General features: G+C 38.9%; 2 protein-coding genes across 4 annotated transcripts in view; both read left to right on the forward strand.

Annotated features, from left to right (window-relative positions):
• The first annotated feature begins 341 nt into the window (after positions 1-341).
• On the forward strand, positions 342-6,833 carry si:ch211-10d23.5 (uncharacterized protein LOC556599 homolog). Of its 3 annotated transcripts, XM_067446974.1 has the most exons (7): positions 342-543; positions 750-781; positions 2,108-2,187; positions 2,277-2,399; positions 2,623-2,677; positions 2,777-2,803; positions 5,037-6,833. In XM_067446974.1, the coding sequence occupies exons 2-7, from the start codon at positions 775-777 to the stop codon at positions 5,867-5,869; spliced, it is 1,125 nt and encodes a 374-aa protein (XP_067303075.1). In that variant the 5' UTR covers positions 342-543; positions 750-774; the 3' UTR covers positions 5,870-6,833. The 3 variants fall into 3 exon arrangements, with proteins under 3 accessions (XP_067303075.1, XP_067303074.1, XP_067303076.1); XM_067446973.1 differs by lacking the exon at positions 2,623-2,677 and having other exon boundaries at positions 2,035-2,187; XM_067446975.1 differs by lacking the exon at positions 2,623-2,677.
• A 480-nt stretch (positions 6,834-7,313) lies between these two features.
• Positions 7,314-19,886, forward strand: part of l3mbtl1 (L3MBTL histone methyl-lysine binding protein 1) — a 31,432-nt gene continuing 18,859 nt past the window's right edge. The window contains exons 1-10 of the mRNA XM_067446977.1: positions 7,314-7,352; positions 10,455-10,618; positions 11,715-11,881; positions 14,245-14,371; positions 16,076-16,235; positions 17,541-17,664; positions 17,767-17,815; positions 18,267-18,349; positions 18,943-19,047; positions 19,132-19,267. Of these exons, the coding sequence (XP_067303078.1) occupies positions 10,477-10,618; positions 11,715-11,881; positions 14,245-14,371; positions 16,076-16,235; positions 17,541-17,664; positions 17,767-17,815; positions 18,267-18,349; positions 18,943-19,047; positions 19,132-19,267 (1,093 nt within the window). The 5' untranslated portion in view covers positions 7,314-7,352; positions 10,455-10,476. The remainder of the gene's footprint in view (positions 7,353-10,454; positions 10,619-11,714; positions 11,882-14,244; positions 14,372-16,075; positions 16,236-17,540; positions 17,665-17,766; positions 17,816-18,266; positions 18,350-18,942; positions 19,048-19,131; positions 19,268-19,886) is intronic.

The following is a 19,886-nucleotide window of genomic DNA, read 5'->3' on the forward strand; positions in this document are numbered from 1 at the left end:
ATTATTTATTAAGTAGGCCTACTCATTTAATCTGAGAAAACTGGTTAAATCTCTTCATAAACATAATCCCTGAAGGGATAGCTCCAAATAATAGCGCACTTGCTATGATCTTATAATGTAACACACATTCCTCATGTTTAAGGGACTCCTTTGTCATTAATTAATCGACTAGCCAAAATAATGTTTTGCCCAATTTTTTAAATAAATTGATTAATTTTTGTACAGCAAGTATTTGTTGTGCCAAACGCTATAACGTCTGCGGACAGCAGATGGAGTTACAACAGTGTTATTTACATCTCTACTCAACCCAACCTAACGTTACGTTACGTCTCACAGAAGGCGACAGTCACGTGATCTGGCGTCACACGTGTGCGCGAAGCAAGCAGCTCAGCCATTTTTTATTTTATTTTAATAAAAAGCTTTTTATAGCGCGATTGATCGGCACGCCTGAAGGTGTGTTCTCGTCTCTATAGACTGTAGTCTGTATCGAGAGTCCTGACACACGTTTCACTGCATTATATGCTTACCATCTGCTTGTGCGAGGTCAGTAGATATGCATTTGTTTGTTATGGTTCTATCAAACGGGTTATTAACTTGCCAAAATCACCATGGTAACCATAGATGCCATAGTTATTGTTCCTACTGTAAAATCTCTTTATTCATTTGAGATTAGGCTTTCACAATCTTTCTGTTTTAATTTAGTTTGGTAGTTGCTACCTTGTATTTAATTATATTTTTATTTTTTCTAGGCTCTGGAAGTAAATACCGGTAGTCATGACAGGTGAGTGTAAGTAAGATGATGGTTCACAAGAGTATTTGTTATTATAACTATTCAGCCATGATTGTTAACCGATCAGCTACATCAACCAGTGAGCAGTTATCAACATACACCAATCAGGCATAACATTATGTCAACTCTAATATTGTGTTGGATTTGTTTGTTCAGCACATCCCACAGATATTCGATTGGATTGAGAGCTTAGGAATTTGGAGGCCAAGTCAACTCGTTGTGCTCCTCAAACTATTGCTGTACCAGTTTTGCTTTGTGTCAGGACTCAGGAGCATTATCTGCTGGAAGAGCCACAGCCACCAGAATACCGTTTCCATGAAAGGCTGAACATGGTCTGCAGCAATGCTTAGGTAGAAGTCATGTGTCAAAGTTACATCCACATGGATGGAGGACCCAAGTTTTCCCAGCAGAACATTACCCAAAGCATCACACTGCCTCCGCCGGCTTGCCTTCTTCCCATAGTGCATCCTGGGGCCATGTGTTCTCCAGGTAAGCAACACACTTGGCCATCTTCGTGATGTAAAATAAGACCTGGTCTGACCATTGCTCCATGGTCCAGTTCTGAAGCTCACGTGCCACCTTTGGTGCTTTCGGCGGGGTCAGGGGTCAGCATGGGCACCCTGACTGGTCAGCGGTTATGCCGCCCCATACGCACCAAACTGCGATGCTCTGTGTATTCTGACAGCTTTCTATCAGAGCCAGCATTAACTTCTGGAGCAGTTTGAGCTCCAGTAGCTCGTCTGTTTGATCGGACCACATGGGCCAGCCTTCACTCCCCACGTGCATCAATGAGCCTTGGCCGCCCATGACCCTGTGGCCGGTTCTCCACTGTTCCTCTTAGAGCACTTTTGATAGATACTGACCACTGCAGACCGGGAACAGCCCACAAGAGCTGCAGTTTTGGAGATGCTCTGACCCAGTCGTCTAACCGTCACATATTGGCCCTTGTCAAACTCACTCAAATCCTTACGCGTGCCCATTTTTCCTGCTTCTAACACATCAACTTTGAGGACAAAATGTTCACTTGCTGCCTAATATATCCCACCCACTAACCGGAGCCGTGATAAAGAAATAATCAGTGTTCACTTCATCTGTCGGTCATAATGTTATGCCTGATCAGTGTATATTTCACTAGCAGTTCAGGAAATGTCACCCTACCATTCTCTCAAATGATCCATATGCACTGGAGATGGTTTTATAAAGCTTGCATTTCAAGCATTTCTGTCACACTTTTTTTTTTACAGAGAGAATATTTGTGTTTGTTGATGAAGAGGAGCTTTTCAGTGTGATGAAGGACCTTGACTGTCTCTACTGTAGGAATCCAGTTACTGCATCGAAACATCACCTCAAAAAGAGACATCTCAGATTCGCCATATATTATAAAGATTCTGGCATTGGTAATTAAACAAACGAACCATTTCTGCAGCAGTTGTTTTGCACAGAGATCACATCTCTCCACTCTAACGCGGTCTGTTCTTTGTGACAGGGAAGTTTTCCATCCCCTGTTATTGTGCTGATGGAGGTCATGGCAGGAGCCACTGGCATTGCCCAATGTGCTCAAAAATATTACAAAGGACGAAGGATTACAAAATCCATATTACCAACCATGGTTTGTGTCTATTTAAAAACATTTTGTTTGAATTATCTTAGAGGAGTTGACTCTACTGCCCTTTCACTCGATATATTGTATTATTTAAGATCAAATCTGCATTGGGGTGTTTACAAATGTGTCTTTTATTGTTTGCATAAGTTGGGACCTACTTGATTATTATTATCATTAGCAAACTTTTTAATATTTAAGTTTATAAACTAAACTGGGCATCTTTTTCAAGATACTGTCATGGCTTTCTGGGAAGTTTTTCCACATTATTGAAAGGAGTTCAAAATGTATGTTGAGAAGATATTTTTCCTTCACCATATGGATAACTATAATAACCCTGCAGTTATTAATATCCTTCAATTCTGATCTGTTTCATGCAATTGCAGGTGTTGAGATGACAGACAAATCCACAGGTGAGAAATAGCATTTATGAAAGGACATCTCCGGTGAGAAATGCCCCTAGGGGTAATTAACAGATGGTTACCGAGTAGATCGTTCTCTGGGATGCGGTTTCATGAAATCGTATGTAAAGAGTTTAATCTCTAAAAACAGATTAGCATATAATGCGAGTGTATGAGGCATATAATAAGTTAAATTAAATCGTTAGTTAATACCACTAACAAGGCTCAAAATAGCCTCACACTAACACAGCAGCATAATGAGGGTCCCTACATGCAAACTGTTAATTACCCCTAGGGTCATTTCTCACCGGAGTTGTCCTTTAATTTTCAATGATGTTTATCCATTGATCATAATACTTTCTGTGTCTGAAACCACAGCAACTGCCCAGTCGTTCAGTAGTGACTTAAAGGTGCAGTGTGTAAATTTTTGTGGCATCTAGTGGTGAGGTTGTGAATTGCAACTTCTCACCCCTCCCTTTCGAAGCAAATCACAAAGAGTGTCTCTGTAGAGAAGTTTGTCCGTTTCAGGCTACCATAAACATGGCAGCTCAAAATGGTGACTTCACTTTAAGGAGACCTGCGGTGTGTATCTGAGTGAAATGGCATAAGAACGAATGTTGGGCAGGGCTTGATGTGGTCCGTGGGGAACTGATTGGATTGTGGTGGTTTGCTATTGGTGGATGTCATGTGAGTGTGTAATGTTGCTGTTAGAGCATGAATAATAGCTGTAAAATTATAAAGCTCAAAGTTCAATGCCGAGCGAGATATTTTATTTAACAGAAGTTCCCTTTCAAAGCCTACAGCGAACGGCCGGTTTGGACTACACCGCTGCACTTCCTGCTGTAATGACGTCACTAGAACCGTTTGTTGACTAACCCTCCGCCCACAAGAACACGCAAAATAGGGGCGTGATCTTGTTGTTCAAGCGCTTGCATCGCCCCGTTATGGTAAGAGGCGGGACCTTTCCGGGCAAAGTGCGCTAAGCTGCTGCCCAATCACAACACGGGAAGCGCTGGCCCAATCAGAACTCGTTACGTGTTTCTGAAGGAGGGACTTCATAGCACAAGGAAATCATCAGGCCGTTTTTAGGACAGAGGAAACAGTGCTGTACAGATAAGTAAATTGTGTGAAAAATACTGTGTTTTTTTACACGCGAAACATGAACTCATGTTATATTGAACACTGTAAACACAATCAAGGCTTCGTAAATACGCGAAGAGCGGGACCTTTAAAAAAGCAACATTTTAAACTAAAAGATGAGAAAATCATGTGTTTATCAAAGACTATGAAGACTGTGAGGAGGTTTAATGTTTTTATATCGCATCTGTTTAAATTATATAAAGCCTTAACGCATAATTAGGGGCGTGGCCACTATGGTTGAATTAGGTGGGAGTGGTTTCAGCAATCATGCGCCTCAGCTCCACCCACGTCCTTCCTCTTTGCCCATTTTCAGTTATCCGGGAATGATGCGCGGTGACCCGCTGCCAAGATGGGATATATATATCTCTTTTTTTTCTTTTTTTTTCTGGAATTATTTTTTAATTTCAAACTAAAATGTCAGTAGATAAATTGTTGACGTTACTGTTAACATGCACTTCCAATAAAGTGAGTGTTGGCAAAAACAGTTGTCATTTCTATGTTGAGGCTGCGGCGGTGTTGTCGGAAACTGCTGAATCTAACTTGTAATCTTACTTAATTATTTTTGAAATCAAGTAATCTGTAAAGTAACTTAGTTACTTTTTAAAGTAGTAATCAGTAATCAGATTACTTTTTCAAAGTAACTGTGGCAACTCTGGTCACGGGCAATACACTATGTGAAAATAGCATATTTTCCTAATAAATAGATGCTATTTACACTAAGTGCAAGAAGTAGCCTTTCCGATCTGATATGTGATGGGAAAAGGGATTCGAGTGAGTTCAGCAAAGGCTCATTCATTCCTTGGGTCGATTTGCGTCCACTTTCACTTCTGTACACAAACGCGTAGTAAACCAGACGTCAGTGGGTGGAGTTACTGCAAATAGCATTTGCCAAAAAGGCATGCTATTTGCACGTAGCGATATTATTTCTGAAAAAGCAATAATAAAAAAAGATTTATATGTAAATTGGGAGGAAGAACAGAAGTGTTTGATTTAAACATGTCTTGATCCTTCATCCACATGGTGCCTGAACAGCTAGCATTACTCTGGTTTTGGACACAGCCATTCCCAAATTGCAATTCCTCTAAACTGTTTTTCTTCCTTCCAGTTGAGCTACAGCCTACAACAGTCCTGCTGGAGACTCTGCAAACAGACGGTGAAGACAGGACAACAGGCTATAAGTCTGCATGCCAAAAGTGTGGCATCCACTTCACGACCACGTCTAACCTGAGACGGCATGAGAGGCTTCAGCACGGCCAAGAACAGCAGCCCATGTTGTGCATAGATGCCAAAAATGCAATCTATGTTACACCCAAAGATCTGCATGGACCACGAGTGCCCATTCATATCCGTAAGTCCTTCGCCTTGCAGATTGTGCTGTGCGAGTTGGAAGAATGCTGGGATTTCATGAAAGCGCAGGCCCAGAGAGGCAATCCTGGTAAAGAGTGCCGGCACCTGGTGAGAACTCATCACGCGCGGCCTTACGCTCCCCCTCCGCCGCTGTGCCTCAACTCTCTGGAGCAAATGGCTGACAAACACGTCCTGTCCGAGCCGGAGAAGCAGGAGTGCCAGGGCATGAACTCAAGGGCATGTTTAGAGGGAGTCGATTGTGTGTACCCTATTTTTTGGGAGGAGCATGAGCTTTCAGAGAGATGCGTCTACTTTTCTGTGTACACCGGTCTCAAGGACAAATGGTGTCAGTTTGGGAGGACGCGTGTCTCGTTTGATACCAAATCTGGCAACTGGAAGTGTCTATGTGAACACAAGAGAGACCGCTGCGTCCACAAGTATTTATCTATGTGGTGGTTGTTCCAGGAGCGCCCTGAATTGTTGCGAAATGCCCTCGATATCAGTGCTGAGAGTGTGGATGTGCTGGAGGAGGTGGAGCTGGATGCAGAGGAGGCGGTTCAAATCTCTCCAGGGCGAGACGACCTCTACTAGCCCATCACAACTCGTTCTCAGTCTCTTCAGTCAATAAAAACACTGGCCATACTCTTTATATTGCCTCATAATTTTGATAACGGTTGGTTTGCAAAAACTCATGTGCTGTTTATTATGCTGCTACACTTATTTTCTTAATATATTTGTTATATATGTGGCAAAATAGATTTAAAAATGAAAATTACCCCATTATTTAATTACCCTCAAGGAATCCTATGTGTATGACTTTCTTCTTTCAGACTAACACAATCATAGTTATATGAAATGTCCTGGCTCTTCCAAGCGTTATAATGGCAGTGAATGGAAGCCCAAGAACTTAAATCATAGGGGAAAAGAGTAATTGGCTTGCTGTATGATGTAGGGCGTAGCTTAAGCAAATTGAACTGCGAGCGGAGGTGTTTTTCTTACACAAGCCCATCGATTCGCTTTATTAACCCCTTTTTTAACTTTTATAACGGATCGGATGGATGCGCTTTTTTGGGCTTCAAATTTTGGGTCCTATTCACTGCCATCATAAAGCTTAGAAGAGGCCCAGGACATTTTTATTTCTTTAACTCTGTGTTCATCTGAAAGAAGTGTCATATTCACCTAGAGTGACGTTAGGGGGAGGAAGTCATGAGCTAATTTTCATTTTTTGGGTTTAAATTTTTGGATTTAAATTGTCCCTTTAAATCTGATTGAGCACAGTTTAAAGCAAAATGTGTGATCAAACTTTCAAGGCCAAGTTCAATAACGATTTCAATAAACTCTGAATCTAGGCCTCAATCTAAGTGTTATGTCACATCTTTTTCTCCAACAGACACAAGCGATTTATACAAAGCACTGACCTTTGGTGACTTTATAAATGCCCTGATTTAGTTTGGTTGTTTTGGCCAGATTTTACACTGGTATATGTAAATGAAGTTCAGGTTTAAGATTTTTTTTATTTGTATGTTTACCTATATTTTGACAGCAAAGTCTATAATAAAGGAATTGAAGGATTACAGAATGATGCTCAGGTTTTATGCAGTATATTTTTCTGGTTCAATGTAAGTTTAAAAGCAGAATAAGGAGGAAGAATGGATCAGGAATCACTTCCACTGAGAGAAAGTGTCAACTTTGATTCACATGACTTTCCACTATCGGGTTACAATCACTTATTTGAACCAGGAAATCCTGACTGTTATATGGCAATCCAGCCAAGTTCATTATTTACTTTCATTTGTATTCAGGAATGGAAGTATTCAGGAAGTCTGATTTTCATTATGTTATTAATAGCATAAGGCAAACTTTGTTTTAATTTTGTTTAACTAATCCTTTGCAAAAGGGCAAAATAGTTGTGTTTAGATGAATATGTATGTCAGCACTGGAGAATTGTCTAACACTGCAAACGATCGTGTGTGAAATGGTGTAGAAATGCAACACTTTCAAAATTGTCAAAGGATTGTGCGCTTATGATGCGCGCATGCGCAGATCATATTCCTCCTGAGCAAGACCAGCACTGGTGAGAATAAATTCATTATCTTATTGCATTCACATTACGCACAATTCATGTCATGCTACTAAGACACGATCGATTTATATATAGATTTTACTTTCCATACATGTCTGGACACTTATGATGGCGCGCGTTTTGTCGTATTTGTGTATTTTTCCTAAATACAATTTTAAATTAACCCTTATAATTTAGGCTGAGGTGGCCGTGAGATTGAAGCAGAGCGCTTTGGTTTTTTCCTTCTGAATGCCTGGCAGTCGGATGCTGCTCATAAAGCAGTCTTTCAGTCAGGAGCGGGATGAAATAAGGAATGGTTCGCCTACTATAGTTTATGAGCACAGCGCCATTTTGCACGGGTACAGGGAGGAATATTTGGGGGCCGAGAGGATGCGCTGGGAATGATGCTCTTTGAATGGGAATTGATGATTCCTTCACATCACCACCACTATATCTTTATGGTTCGAGCATCAACACAGTCAGATTATGAATTATGCATAAGCATCATCAACATCACTTCCACCATCAGTTTATGGATTTTGGAGGATCAACACCATCATATTATGGATTATGCATAATCATCCTCACCAACACCACCATCAGTTTATGGGTTATGCAGGATCAACACCATTATATTATGAATTATGCATAATCATCATCAAAAACACCACCATCAGTTTATGAATTGAGCATCAACACCATCATATTATGAATTATGCATAATCATCCTCACCAACACCACCATCAGTTTATGTATTATGCAGGATCAACACCATCATATTATGAATTATGCATAATTATCATCAAAAACACCACCATCAGTTTATGTATTATGCAGGATCAACACCATCATATTATGAATTATGCATAATCATCATCATCATCAAAAACACCACCATCAGTTTATGAATTGAGCATCAACACCATCATATTATGAATTATGCATAATCATCATTATCATCATCATCACCAACACCACTATCAGTTTATGGGTTATGCAGGATCAACACCATCATATTATCAATTATGCATAATCATCATCATCATCAACATCAATTCATTGTTTTGTGCTTCGATTTGGCTGCGCAACATTATCATTTGTGTTTCACTATTGTGAAGAAATGACAGACGTCCTTCTAAATGGTAATAACAATATTAGATAAATTAAAGTTATTTTAAAAATATTAAACTAATCGTCTTCCTCTTTAAACATCTAATAAACAGCAGCTAGTCATTACTTAATATAGCATTTGTAATTAAGTCATTCATAGCAGCAATTACATTTTTTATCCCTTAAAAAAGTGTATTAGGTAGTGTATTGTAAAAAGTGTATTAGACCGAAAAAGTAAAAAGTGTATTAGACCGAGTACAGTTGGTACAGGGGTACATTTGAGACACCTCAAATAACTTGCGTGCTCAACAAGTCTGGTCTGTGATATTTGCTTCGCACATGCGTATTAGCGTCCTCTTCAATCGTGGAAAATTTGAAGTCTGTGCGCTTCTCCAGTCCGAAGATATCGGTGAACGTTTTTTTTCTAAGGTAAATTTTTCATTTCACCACAGCTCTTCCACATTGAATAGCTTCTCATCCTTGCACGACTTTTAAAGTTAACTTACATTTTCTTAAACCTTAATCTGTGCTCTAAAAACTGGCATATTGCATGACTGTGTGTCATGTAAGGCAGTCGTAAAATATGGAGAAATGTCCAAGGTGGTCAGCGGGGTACAGTTGAGACGCAGTGTATCAATTGTACCCCGCACTAGAGTCCTATTGTAGCACATGCATTTTAGTTGCACGATGAAATTATTTTCTTATAGTATTTTTGTCTTATTTCAAGTCCAAACATAAAAAATAAAAAAATAATAAAAAATAAAGTAAGAAGTATTTACTAGACTAGTAAAAATCATTCTTGTTTTGGGATTTAATTATTTTTTTTCCTATAGTTTTTGCTTAAAATAAGCAAAATAATCTGCCAATGGCAAATGGCAATTTATTATTGATAAATAATCAAATAAAATACTGAATGGAAATAAAAAAAAAAATTGAATTCTCATTTTAAAGGTATTTTACAAATTCAATGAATTGGTTTGGCAGTTTTACAGCATTACGGATGGGTGTCTCAACTGTACTCGGGTACTGTTCCAACTGTACCCAACATGGGTACAGTTGGAACGAAAAAGCTTATTGTGTTTATAAGCTAATTGTGGCAAATATGACCTGCTTATGGATGTTAAGAATTATTAATATTTTAGTAGACAAGTAAAGGAAATGTCGAATGAAAAAAACACATATTTTCAGACCTCAGTTTTGGTGTGGTAACTGAAAAAGCAAAAAGTGTACCAACTGTACTCGGTCTACCTCTTAATTACAGTTTCTTCTGACTATAAAACAGTGGATTTAACATCAAAATGTAACACCTAAAGTTAAAGTGTACTTTTTTTTATGTAACCTTCCTTTAAATGCCTTGGTCAGTTCAAGAAAAATGTTTGCAATTTTATATAATTTATTGAAACAGAGCCGTTCCATGTCCATCCTTGAGGTCATTAGAAGCAATTAATGCAATACATTTTAGAGAGAGGAATTAGTACAGTAACCTGTAAAAACAATTCAGGTCTCCTACTGAAACTGACTGACTGATCACATCTAATTTTTTTTAGTTGGCCAAATTTCATTTCTGTTAATTAAATTGCATCAATTCCCAGAAATTCCAGTTGGCCAACTAAAAATGTGTAAAAATCAGTCACTAGAACAATTTCAATTGAGACTAATTACACTGTTGAAGATAATTAAAGGTATACCCAAAAATGAAAATAAGCCCATGATTTACTCACCCTCAAGCCATCCATCATAGATGGATATAACACAATCTGGGTTATATAAAAAATAAATGTTCTGGCTAATCCAAGCTTTATAATGGCAGCCCAAAATTTGAAGCCCAAAAAAGTGCAACCATCTATTATAATAGTGCTCCACATGGTTTGTGAATATCCATATTTAACAAGTTATAAAGTAAAATATATAGTTCCCGCCAGACCGCCTTCAGTATTCAACTTATGAAATAGCACACGTGCTGTGTTGATGACGTTGGAAGTCCTTCATTTCTCTCTGGTTAGTGGTCCTGAGCAGAGTCTTGCTATGAGTGCCAAAGCAGAGCTGGAGGTCCTGCCCCGTGATGCAGACGTCCCATCAGAAAGCAGCGTCTCTCACGCTCCCACAGCTCCTGACGCTTCCTCTCATCGGCTCAAACCCCAGGAAACTACCACAATCATTTTCCCAGGTATTTATATAATTCAATAGGAAGAATGAATGGCATCTATGCTTATCTAAAACAAAAACAAATTACATATAGTTTTAGATATTATTTCTCTTTTAAAGGATGCCTAAAAAGGCAAGCAAATTTGGTTGACCAAGATAGAGGGTTTGAGCTTGAAACTTGATCAGCTGTTTATATTTTCGTGCAGTTTGATTGACAGAATTAAAGGGATAGCTCACCCAAAAATGAACATCCTGTCATTAAATCCTCGCCCTCATGTCGTTTCAAACCCGTAAGACCTTCGTTCATCTTCAGACACAAACGAAGATATTTCTGATGAGATCTGAGAGCTCTCTCACCCTCCATAGACCGCAGTTTAATTAACACTTTAAGGTCCAGAAAGGCAGTTAAGGCTTCGTTATAGTAGTCCATGTGACTCCAGCGCAGGGGCGTCGGACTGGGGGGATAAAGGGTACCGAGTAACCAGGGCCCGAGGCAGGAGGGGGCCCTTAAAAGTCAGTTTTCTATACATACACATACATGGTACGGGGGCCCAGTAAGATGGTTTGTACCCAGGGCCCAAAATTTGGTGCTACGCCGCTGCTCCAGCGTTGGCCAATGGTAAGCCGGCGTTCTGACGTAGAACTAGGAAGCTCTGCACTGCGGTAACAACGTAATCTGGGCGGGAGACTGACACAGACAAGAAGAATTAGACGTAGAAAGTCATTCTTTTTGTTTGTTGTTGCACACTTAAGTATTCTTGTGGCTTCATAAAATTAAGGTTGAACCACTGGAGTCACATGGACTATTTTAAAAATGTCTTCACTGGACCTTTCTGGACCTTAAAGTGTTAATTCAACTGCTGTCCATGGAGGGTCAGAGAGCTCTCACATCTCATCAGAAATATCTTCATTTGTGTGTGAAGATGAATGACGGACTTACGGGTTTGGAACGACATGAGGGAGAGGAATTAATGACTTTTTTGTCCATTTAAATCTTACTATTGTTTAACTCCAAATAAATGAGTTAAAAATTGTAGATGAAAGGGGCATGACCATGAAATCTCAGCATTTAGGCCTATACTCTTAGAGAAAGATAAAAAGCTTGTATTTTCTCATAGCTTCAGCTCATTCATTGCCAAAAGTGGAGCTGCCCCAAAATGCAATCAAGGCCATTAAAGGCAGTGAACTGGAGGCCGCATCACTTCCTGCTCAGGTTGGAGGGACCATTGTCCATGTCCTGGGCTGGAAGGAGGGCATGGCAATCCTCCCTGGAAGCAATCTGAAGGTGGGCCAAACATACCCTTTGTTCAACTATATTTCATTAGGTAATTAGCCTAATATGTGTATGTCCAATCTGGAAAGAGGGATTCGAGCTGCCATAAAGCACTTTTGTGGTTAGAAAATACAGTTTAAGAAAAGAAAGAAAAAGACGCTGGAAAGCTGTCTGTAGTCAACAGTACTTGAAGCTCATGTTTAGGGTTGCAAAGTTCCAGGAATTTTTGAGGCTGGAAACTTTCCGTGGGAATTAAGGAAAATATATGGGAATTAATGGGAATAAACTGGGAATTTGCAAAATTGCAGGTTATCCTATAACAGGGAACTTAAAAATATTGCAGCATAATCTTGGATAAAACAACCAGATTTAATGCTCTTTCAGTTGAATCTCTAACCTGCACATTCCTAACACACACACACACACACACACACACACACACACACACACACACACACACACACACACACACACACACACACACACACACACACACACACACACACTACTCACTGCAGGGCTTTTGTAACATTGTGTAACAAACTGTAATATTGTGAAATATTATTACAACTTAACATAGTGGTTTTCTATTTTAATAGACTTAAACTTGTTTATTTGTGTGATCAAAGCTGAGTTTTCAGCATCATTACTCCAGTCTTCAGTATCATATGATCTTTCATAAATCATTCTGATATGAGGATTTATTCAGGATTCTTTGAATAAAAAGTTTAAAAAAAAATTAAAGTAGCATTTATTTTGCATCGAAATCTTTTAACGATGTAGGCCTGCAATACCGTCAAAAGATTGGGCTCAGTATTTTTTTAAGTATTTTAAAGAAATGGACACTTATTTTCAGCAAGGATGTGTTAAATGGATTTTTAGACTTAAATTGTTAGAAATAATGTATTTTCAGTAAATACTGTTCTTTTTAACTTTTTATTCTTCAATGAATCCTGAAAAAAGTATCACAGGTTCCAAAAAAATATTAAAAAGCTTGTTTTCTTTTTTTATACTGTTGTCTGAGGTCAACTAATGACGTTTGTGTGTTTTTTACATTCAAAAACATTGTGACTAATAAGTAATAGGTTATTTTCTACACTGGCTTTGAGGCTCTCTCCTGAACGCTGGGTTTTGATGGCCGTGTCACTGGAGACTTAGAAGTAAACGCCCACGGCTATTGGAGAAGATTTGCATATTTAATGAGCTTCAGCTCCTGTCATATTTAGCCCCTGTCATTTCACATGAGGGAGAGATTATTTTGAAAGCAGCAACTGCAACTTGTCTTCATCAAACAAACACAACGATTTATTTCTCATCCACTCACTCATCCATTGTATTACATGCATAGCAAAAACTCCAGTGTTAAATTAACTCTCCTGAGAGTTTATTTGGCTCCACACTCAAGAGTGTTAAAAGTAACTCTGAAGAAGTGTTAAAGGTAATGAGATAATTAAGAGATTAATTAAGTGATGATTGGCCATTAGTGATGAACACCTGATGATAACAAGCAGAATCACTGAAGGAAAGAGTCACCATTTTTAAGTCACCATGATGGAGATCAGTGTTTGCTCTAGTTCGGCTCTTGACCCTTGGCTTTTTAACGTTAGGTAATTTTTCTGGCAGTTTTAACTGCGTGTTTAGAGCACATTTTACAAAGAAAGCACAGAGAAAATCTGTTCAGGAGTTGATGATGTTTTGATTTACATTATTAACATAACCATAATTTAGTGACTGTATCAGCCAGTGTTGATATTACCTCCAATCTCGGCTTCTCTTCACTTGCTTCCTCTTTATTTAAGAATTCAATTCAAAATTTTGCTGACTGTTTTTAAAGCTCTTAATGGACAAGCCCCGTCTTACATCTCTGATCTTGTTCATTTAAATTCAGCTCCTAAGTCCCTCAGATCTGCCAATAAAGGTCTCTTAAATGTCCCACGGTCACGGCTAAAAATGAAAGGAGACAGAGACACGATTATGGAATCAGTTGCCACCTGACATTAAGTGTGCTCGTTCTGTTTCTGTTTTTAAATCTAGACTCAAGACACTTCTTTACGTTTTAGCATTTCCTGCTTATTAATTTTTGGATTAGGAACTTTTCTAATTCTAATTTTTTTATTAATATTTTGTTCTTATTATTTTCATTTTAATGTATTTTTATGATTGTTTTGTACAGCACTTTGGTCAGTGTAAGCTGAATTTAAATGTGCTTTATAAATAAAATGTACTTACTTACAGTGATGGCTAGACTCGGTTGAAAGTCTTTTCATCACTAGAGTGGAAAAACTCTAATCAATTGAACTTTATATACACAGTCATTTAGTGTGGCACTGTATATTACTTTTTACCACTGTGTTACACTATTGTACTTTTTGCAGCTATGTGTTAGTGATACAGGTTCGCTGGAAGTGGTCAGTGAAGGGAAAATAAGCTCTGCTAACCTGACCGCCGGAGCAGCTCAGACAAAATCAGCTAACATGGAGCTCAAACAGGGGGAAAAATCAGGTAAATCTTTCTTCATGAGATGCCTCTGTATTATTACGTTTAATAATTTTTAACGTAAAAAATGATGAAACATAATTTAATAGCTTATGGCTTTATGATGTTTTGAAGTTGTTTTTAAGTGGCTGTCAGTTTCTATCCAAGGATTTTTTTTCAGCACATCTAAATGGTAAATGTACACTTTGTTAGTTTGTTTTTCAATTTGAAATGAAATAAGCTGAACCTCTAAAACCGTGAACCTATAAAACTTTCATTGGGGTTCATTTCATTAAAAACAAACAACTTCATTTGATTTGATATTTTTAGGTTCAGGGGTAAAAAAAGGAAAAAAGAGTATTTTTTTTTCACATGTGGAACAAAACGCCCCTTTCCGCTGATAATAATCATCCTCTTCAATATTTGTATGTATTTTGACCAATTAGCACTAAGGGGAAATATTAATAATTATTCATAACTCATATTAAATGAAGTTGAGTTAACATTACAATCAATCATCCTGTGAACACTCAGTAGTGATTATTAATTAATAATAAGAGAAGAAGAATTATCATGGCCACAGAAAAATTCTTCCTTAACGTTTACAGCGCTTTGAGCATGTAACAAAATCAATCATTTAAGTGATAATTTGTTTGCAGACAGGGAGCACAATATTTTATTAAATAAATCACAAACACAACTAACCTAACAGAAACGCATACATACAAATCACACATACATGGGTAAGATAAAAAGGTGACAGAGTGAATGACTGGATCAGAACAGAGGGATGACGTTATGAAAAACACCTGGGAGAACCATCAGTGACTGCAAGCTCCTTTGTCTGAACAAAGCGGTTTACAGCTTTAACTAACTTCACAGCCTTTTTGCAAATCGTACATTACTTGCATTTGCCTGAGCGGTTGAGGAAGGTCTTGATGTACAGTCACAGAAGAAAGTCTTGATAGTTTGGTCTGATGGTGTTGGAGTTGCAATCAATTTCTTCTGTGTTAAATGAAGAAGATATGATGAACTTGCATGGTAATTTCGACTCTGTCGAGGAGTTTGCACATGGCTTGAGGTGTTGGGCCTGCGACCGTGTAGTCGGATCAGGTTTCTGGTCACACACACACACACACAAATTCCTCTGCTGGAGATTTTATGTTTGACTTTGGTTTGTGCCCATTCATACTCCATTTAATACAACAAACACACACTGCCTCCTATGAGGAAGTGACATACTCACTAAAGTGCTAATTGTTTTATTTCAGAAATATTAAAGCTGCAGTCCATAACTTTTTTGGTTAAAAAGGATCCAAAATCAATTTTTAGACAAGTACATAACCAGCTAGTGTTCAAAACTATCTCCTTATTTTAGTCCAGTTGCAAGCTGTAAGCAAGTCCAGTTTAGGTAAGGTCTTCCCTTTGAAATTATCTAATTCTTCTCTCCAAACGATCGCCTTGAAAAAGCTTGAAGGTGATTGAAAACAGGATTGATAAGAGGTATGAAAGCAGCGGCCATAGCTTATTTCACTTAGATCTCACCAAACGTCCAAAAGGCTGATGATTTCGGTTGTATCGACTCATGGCTGGGCCTCTGGGGCGCTCTATGTCTAGGTGTGAAAAGGGTAATTCTGGACCCTGTAATCACTATTTATACTGAATCTTGAAAGCTGTTAGCTATTGTCTTTCCAATGGCACCATCACAAACTGTTTTTTTCTTTATTCCAGGCATCTCAGCAGGGGGGAATGGCCGGCCATCTGCCTTTGTGGAGGCTGACAGACTTCAGAGAGGATATATGGAAGAAGCTCAAGACAATCCAGTTCATAGCAAGTGCAGTGAGGCATTGGTCAAACACACTTACCTACATGGAGAGCCAATGTCAAAAATGTAAACAGACCACTGGAGTTACACATCTATTGTACTCATGTGATATATAAATACACTTTGTGTTATACACTATATAGCCAAAAGTTTTGGGAGGCCTGCCTTTACACACACATGAACGTTGTTGCCATCCCTTTCTTAATCAGTAGGGTTAAATGTGGAGTTGGCCCACCCTTTGCAGCTCTAACAGCTTCAGCTCTTCTGGGAAGGCTTTCCTCAAGGTTTAGGAGTGTGTTTATGGGAATACTTCTTGAAGCGCATTAGTGAGGTCAGGCACTGATGTTGGACGAGAAGGCCTGGCTCTCAGTCTCCGCTCTAATTCATCCCAAAGCTGATCTATCGGGTTGAGCTCAGAACTCTGCAGGCCAGTCACGTTCCTCCACCCCAAACTCCCTCATCCATGTCTTTATGGGCCGACGCTTTGTGCACTGGAGTGCAGTCATGGTGGGACAGGAAGGGGCCATCCCCAGACTGTTCCCACAAAGTTGGGAGCATGAAATTGTCGAAAATGTCTTGCTGTGCTGGAGCATTAAGAGTTCCTTTCACTGGAACTAAGGGGCAACCCCTGAAAAACAACCCCACACTATGACCCCCCCTCCACCAAACTTTACACATGGCACAATGCAGTCAGGCAAGTACCGTTCTCCTAGTAACCGCCAAACCCAGACTCGTCCATGGGATTGCCAGACAGAAGCGTGATTGGTCGCTCAGAGAACACTGCTTTAGAGTCCAGTGGCGGCTGCTTTACTCCACTGCATCCCACGCTTTGCATTGTTCTTGGATTGGATGACCTGCTCAGCCATGGAAACCCAATCCATGAAGCTCTCTACACACTGTTCGTTTGGAGGTCTGGAGCTATTGACTCAAAAAGTTGGCTACTTCTGCGCACTGTGACCCTCAGCATGCGCTGACCCCGCTCTGATTTTACATGGCCTATCACTTCTTGGCTGAGTTGCTGTTGTTCCCAATCGCTTCCACTTTGTTATAATCCCACTAACAGCTGAGTGTGGAATATTTAGTAGTGAGGAAATTTCAGTATTGGACTTATTGCACAGGTGGAAACCTATCACAGTACCCCGCTTGAGTTCACTGAGCTCCTGAGAGCGACCCATTCTTCCACTAATGTGTGTAGAAGCGTCTGCAGGCCTAGTGCTTGATTTATTCACCTGTGGCCATGAAGTGATCGAACACCTGAACTCAGTGATTTGGAGGGGTGTCCCAATACTTTTGGCAATATAGTATATGTCTGAGATTTCTTGTATTACAAAAAGTAATGTACTAGTTGCATTTTCTGTATGGATGCTTTAGTCCTGCAGGGATTGCAGAAGCACAGGTGGCCTATCATGAGCATGACATGTTGAAGCCCATGAAGAAGAGGAAGAGGAGGGAATACAACAGCCCATCAGAGGAGGAGTCTGATGCTGAGCCCATGGTGCAGTTCTCTCTATTCATTCTGTGTTTGATGTGCATTTTTACATGATCTTGTATTTCATATGGAGTTCTAATGCAATGAAATGCACTTTTGTCATTAAAGGAGGAAAAAGTTGAGGCTTTAAAAATCGAAGGCAGACACAACAAAGCAGGTACTTTATCACACTCCTAGAAAACGCAGTATTATTTTATGAAATGATCATTAGATTTCATACACTTTCACTGTGCATCCACACAAATGTCAATCGCTGCTTTAAGAAATGCAGGTTTTGTGTTCCTAACCAATGCAATCTCATTAGTATTTGCAGGTATTCGAATGTAAAGTGATAGACGCTGATATGAACGATACCAATGCATGGACAGCTTCCAAAATGTAAGCCCTTTACATGTGCTTACAATATTAGAGATGTACAAATGTTTATGGTGTCGTTATTATGGTTGTGAAATGTTTGTATAATCTGAGGATTTACATGCATATTGCTATTGTTTGTATCAGTGTCTATCCAAGTTACTAATACTTTACATACACATAAGAGCACATAATGAGATGACATCAAAACGTTGCATGTATGAATGTGTAACACCTCTCTGTGGGTACAACAGAGGCCAAACTGGAGCTGTGGTCCTGGCCGCAGTACCTAGAGCAACAGAAAGCTGTGGCCGCTCCAGCCAGACTCTTCCAGGAGGTTTGACTTTTTTATTTCATGACTGGAAATTAACAATGTCTCTTTGCTTGTGATTTTAATCTAAAACTGCTTCCTTTAATTACATTTTTATGATGCAGCTGTGATGTGTTATCATACACTGTAAAAAATTATTTAGAAAAAAAGTTACCTGGTTGCCTTAAAATTTGAGTTCATTGAAATTAAAATTTTGAGTTAATACAATGAAAAATTTTTGAGATTCGACAACCTTTATTCAAATATTATTAAAAGATTTTGTAAGCATATTGGGTAATTGTGTGTGTTTTATTTCTGATGACGCAGTGAAACATGCCAAATAGTGCTATTTTCATGATTTATCATTTTTTTTATGTGGTTCAGATACCATAATACTTTGAGTGTCTATTTATTAAACCAATTTCCTTCATTGTATCAACTCAAAGTTTTAATTTCAATAAACTGACAATTTTAAGGCAGCCAGGTTACTTACTTTTTTAAGTTAAATGATTTATTTAAGTTGATTTATTTAAGTTGATTTATTACAAAAAGTTCATAGTTGTCTTTCTAATTTTTTTTTTTTTTTCAATATTAATATTTATCCATGTAACCCGCTCTAGACCCAAAGGGTTCCCATCATTAAGAACAACTTCCGACAGGGTATGAAGTTAGAAGGCATTGACCCCCAGCATCCCTCTATGTATTTCGTCCTGACGGTGGCTGAGGTACAGCGTGGCGGCTCTTCAAATTTGACATTATGACTATAATCCATGTGGAGGACTGTGACTCTGAAATGCTTGTCTCTCTAGGTGTGTGGCTTCAGACTACGCCTCCATTTTGATGGATATTCTGACTGCCATGACTTCTGGGTCAACGCCAACTGCCCTGATATTCACCCAGCTGGATGGTGTGAGAGCACAGGACACAAGTTATACACTCCAAAAGGTGAATTATACATTTTAAAACTGTTCGGATGAGAAAAATAGGTGTCAAATACACACACGCACACAAGTGACCCATTACTGTATTATACATAATTATACGTATATTTATATATTAGAAAATATCACAAGTTAATTGTCCACAGTATCACCTACAGTTGGCTAATAAACCATATTACGTGGCTTAACCTCCTGGGTGCCACTGAACATTATATTTTAGTGAATTTCTCTGACATGTTACAGTTTTAAGTCTTCAAGCAAAATGATATGAAACTGGAATTTTTTTGTGAAGAATCAACAACACGTGGGACACAATCATGACGTGGAATGAAATTTTTTGGATATTTTAAACTTTTTTAACAAATCAAAAACTGAAAAATTGGGCGTGCAAAATTATTCGGCCCCCTTAAGCTAATACTGTGTAGCGCCACCTTTTGCTGCGATTACAGCTGTAAGCCGCTTGGGGTACGTCTCTATCAGTTTTGCACATCGAGAGACTGACATTTCTCCTTGCAGAGCAGCTGGAGCTCAGTGAGGTCGGATGGAGAGCGTTTGTGAACAGCAGTTTTCAGTTCTCTCCACAGATTCTCGATTGGATTCAGGTCTGGACTTTGACTTGGCCA

This window comes from Pseudorasbora parva, chromosome 6 (assembly GCF_024679245.1).
Source record: "Pseudorasbora parva isolate DD20220531a chromosome 6, ASM2467924v1, whole genome shotgun sequence".
NCBI lineage: Eukaryota > Metazoa > Chordata > Actinopteri > Cypriniformes > Gobionidae > Pseudorasbora > Pseudorasbora parva.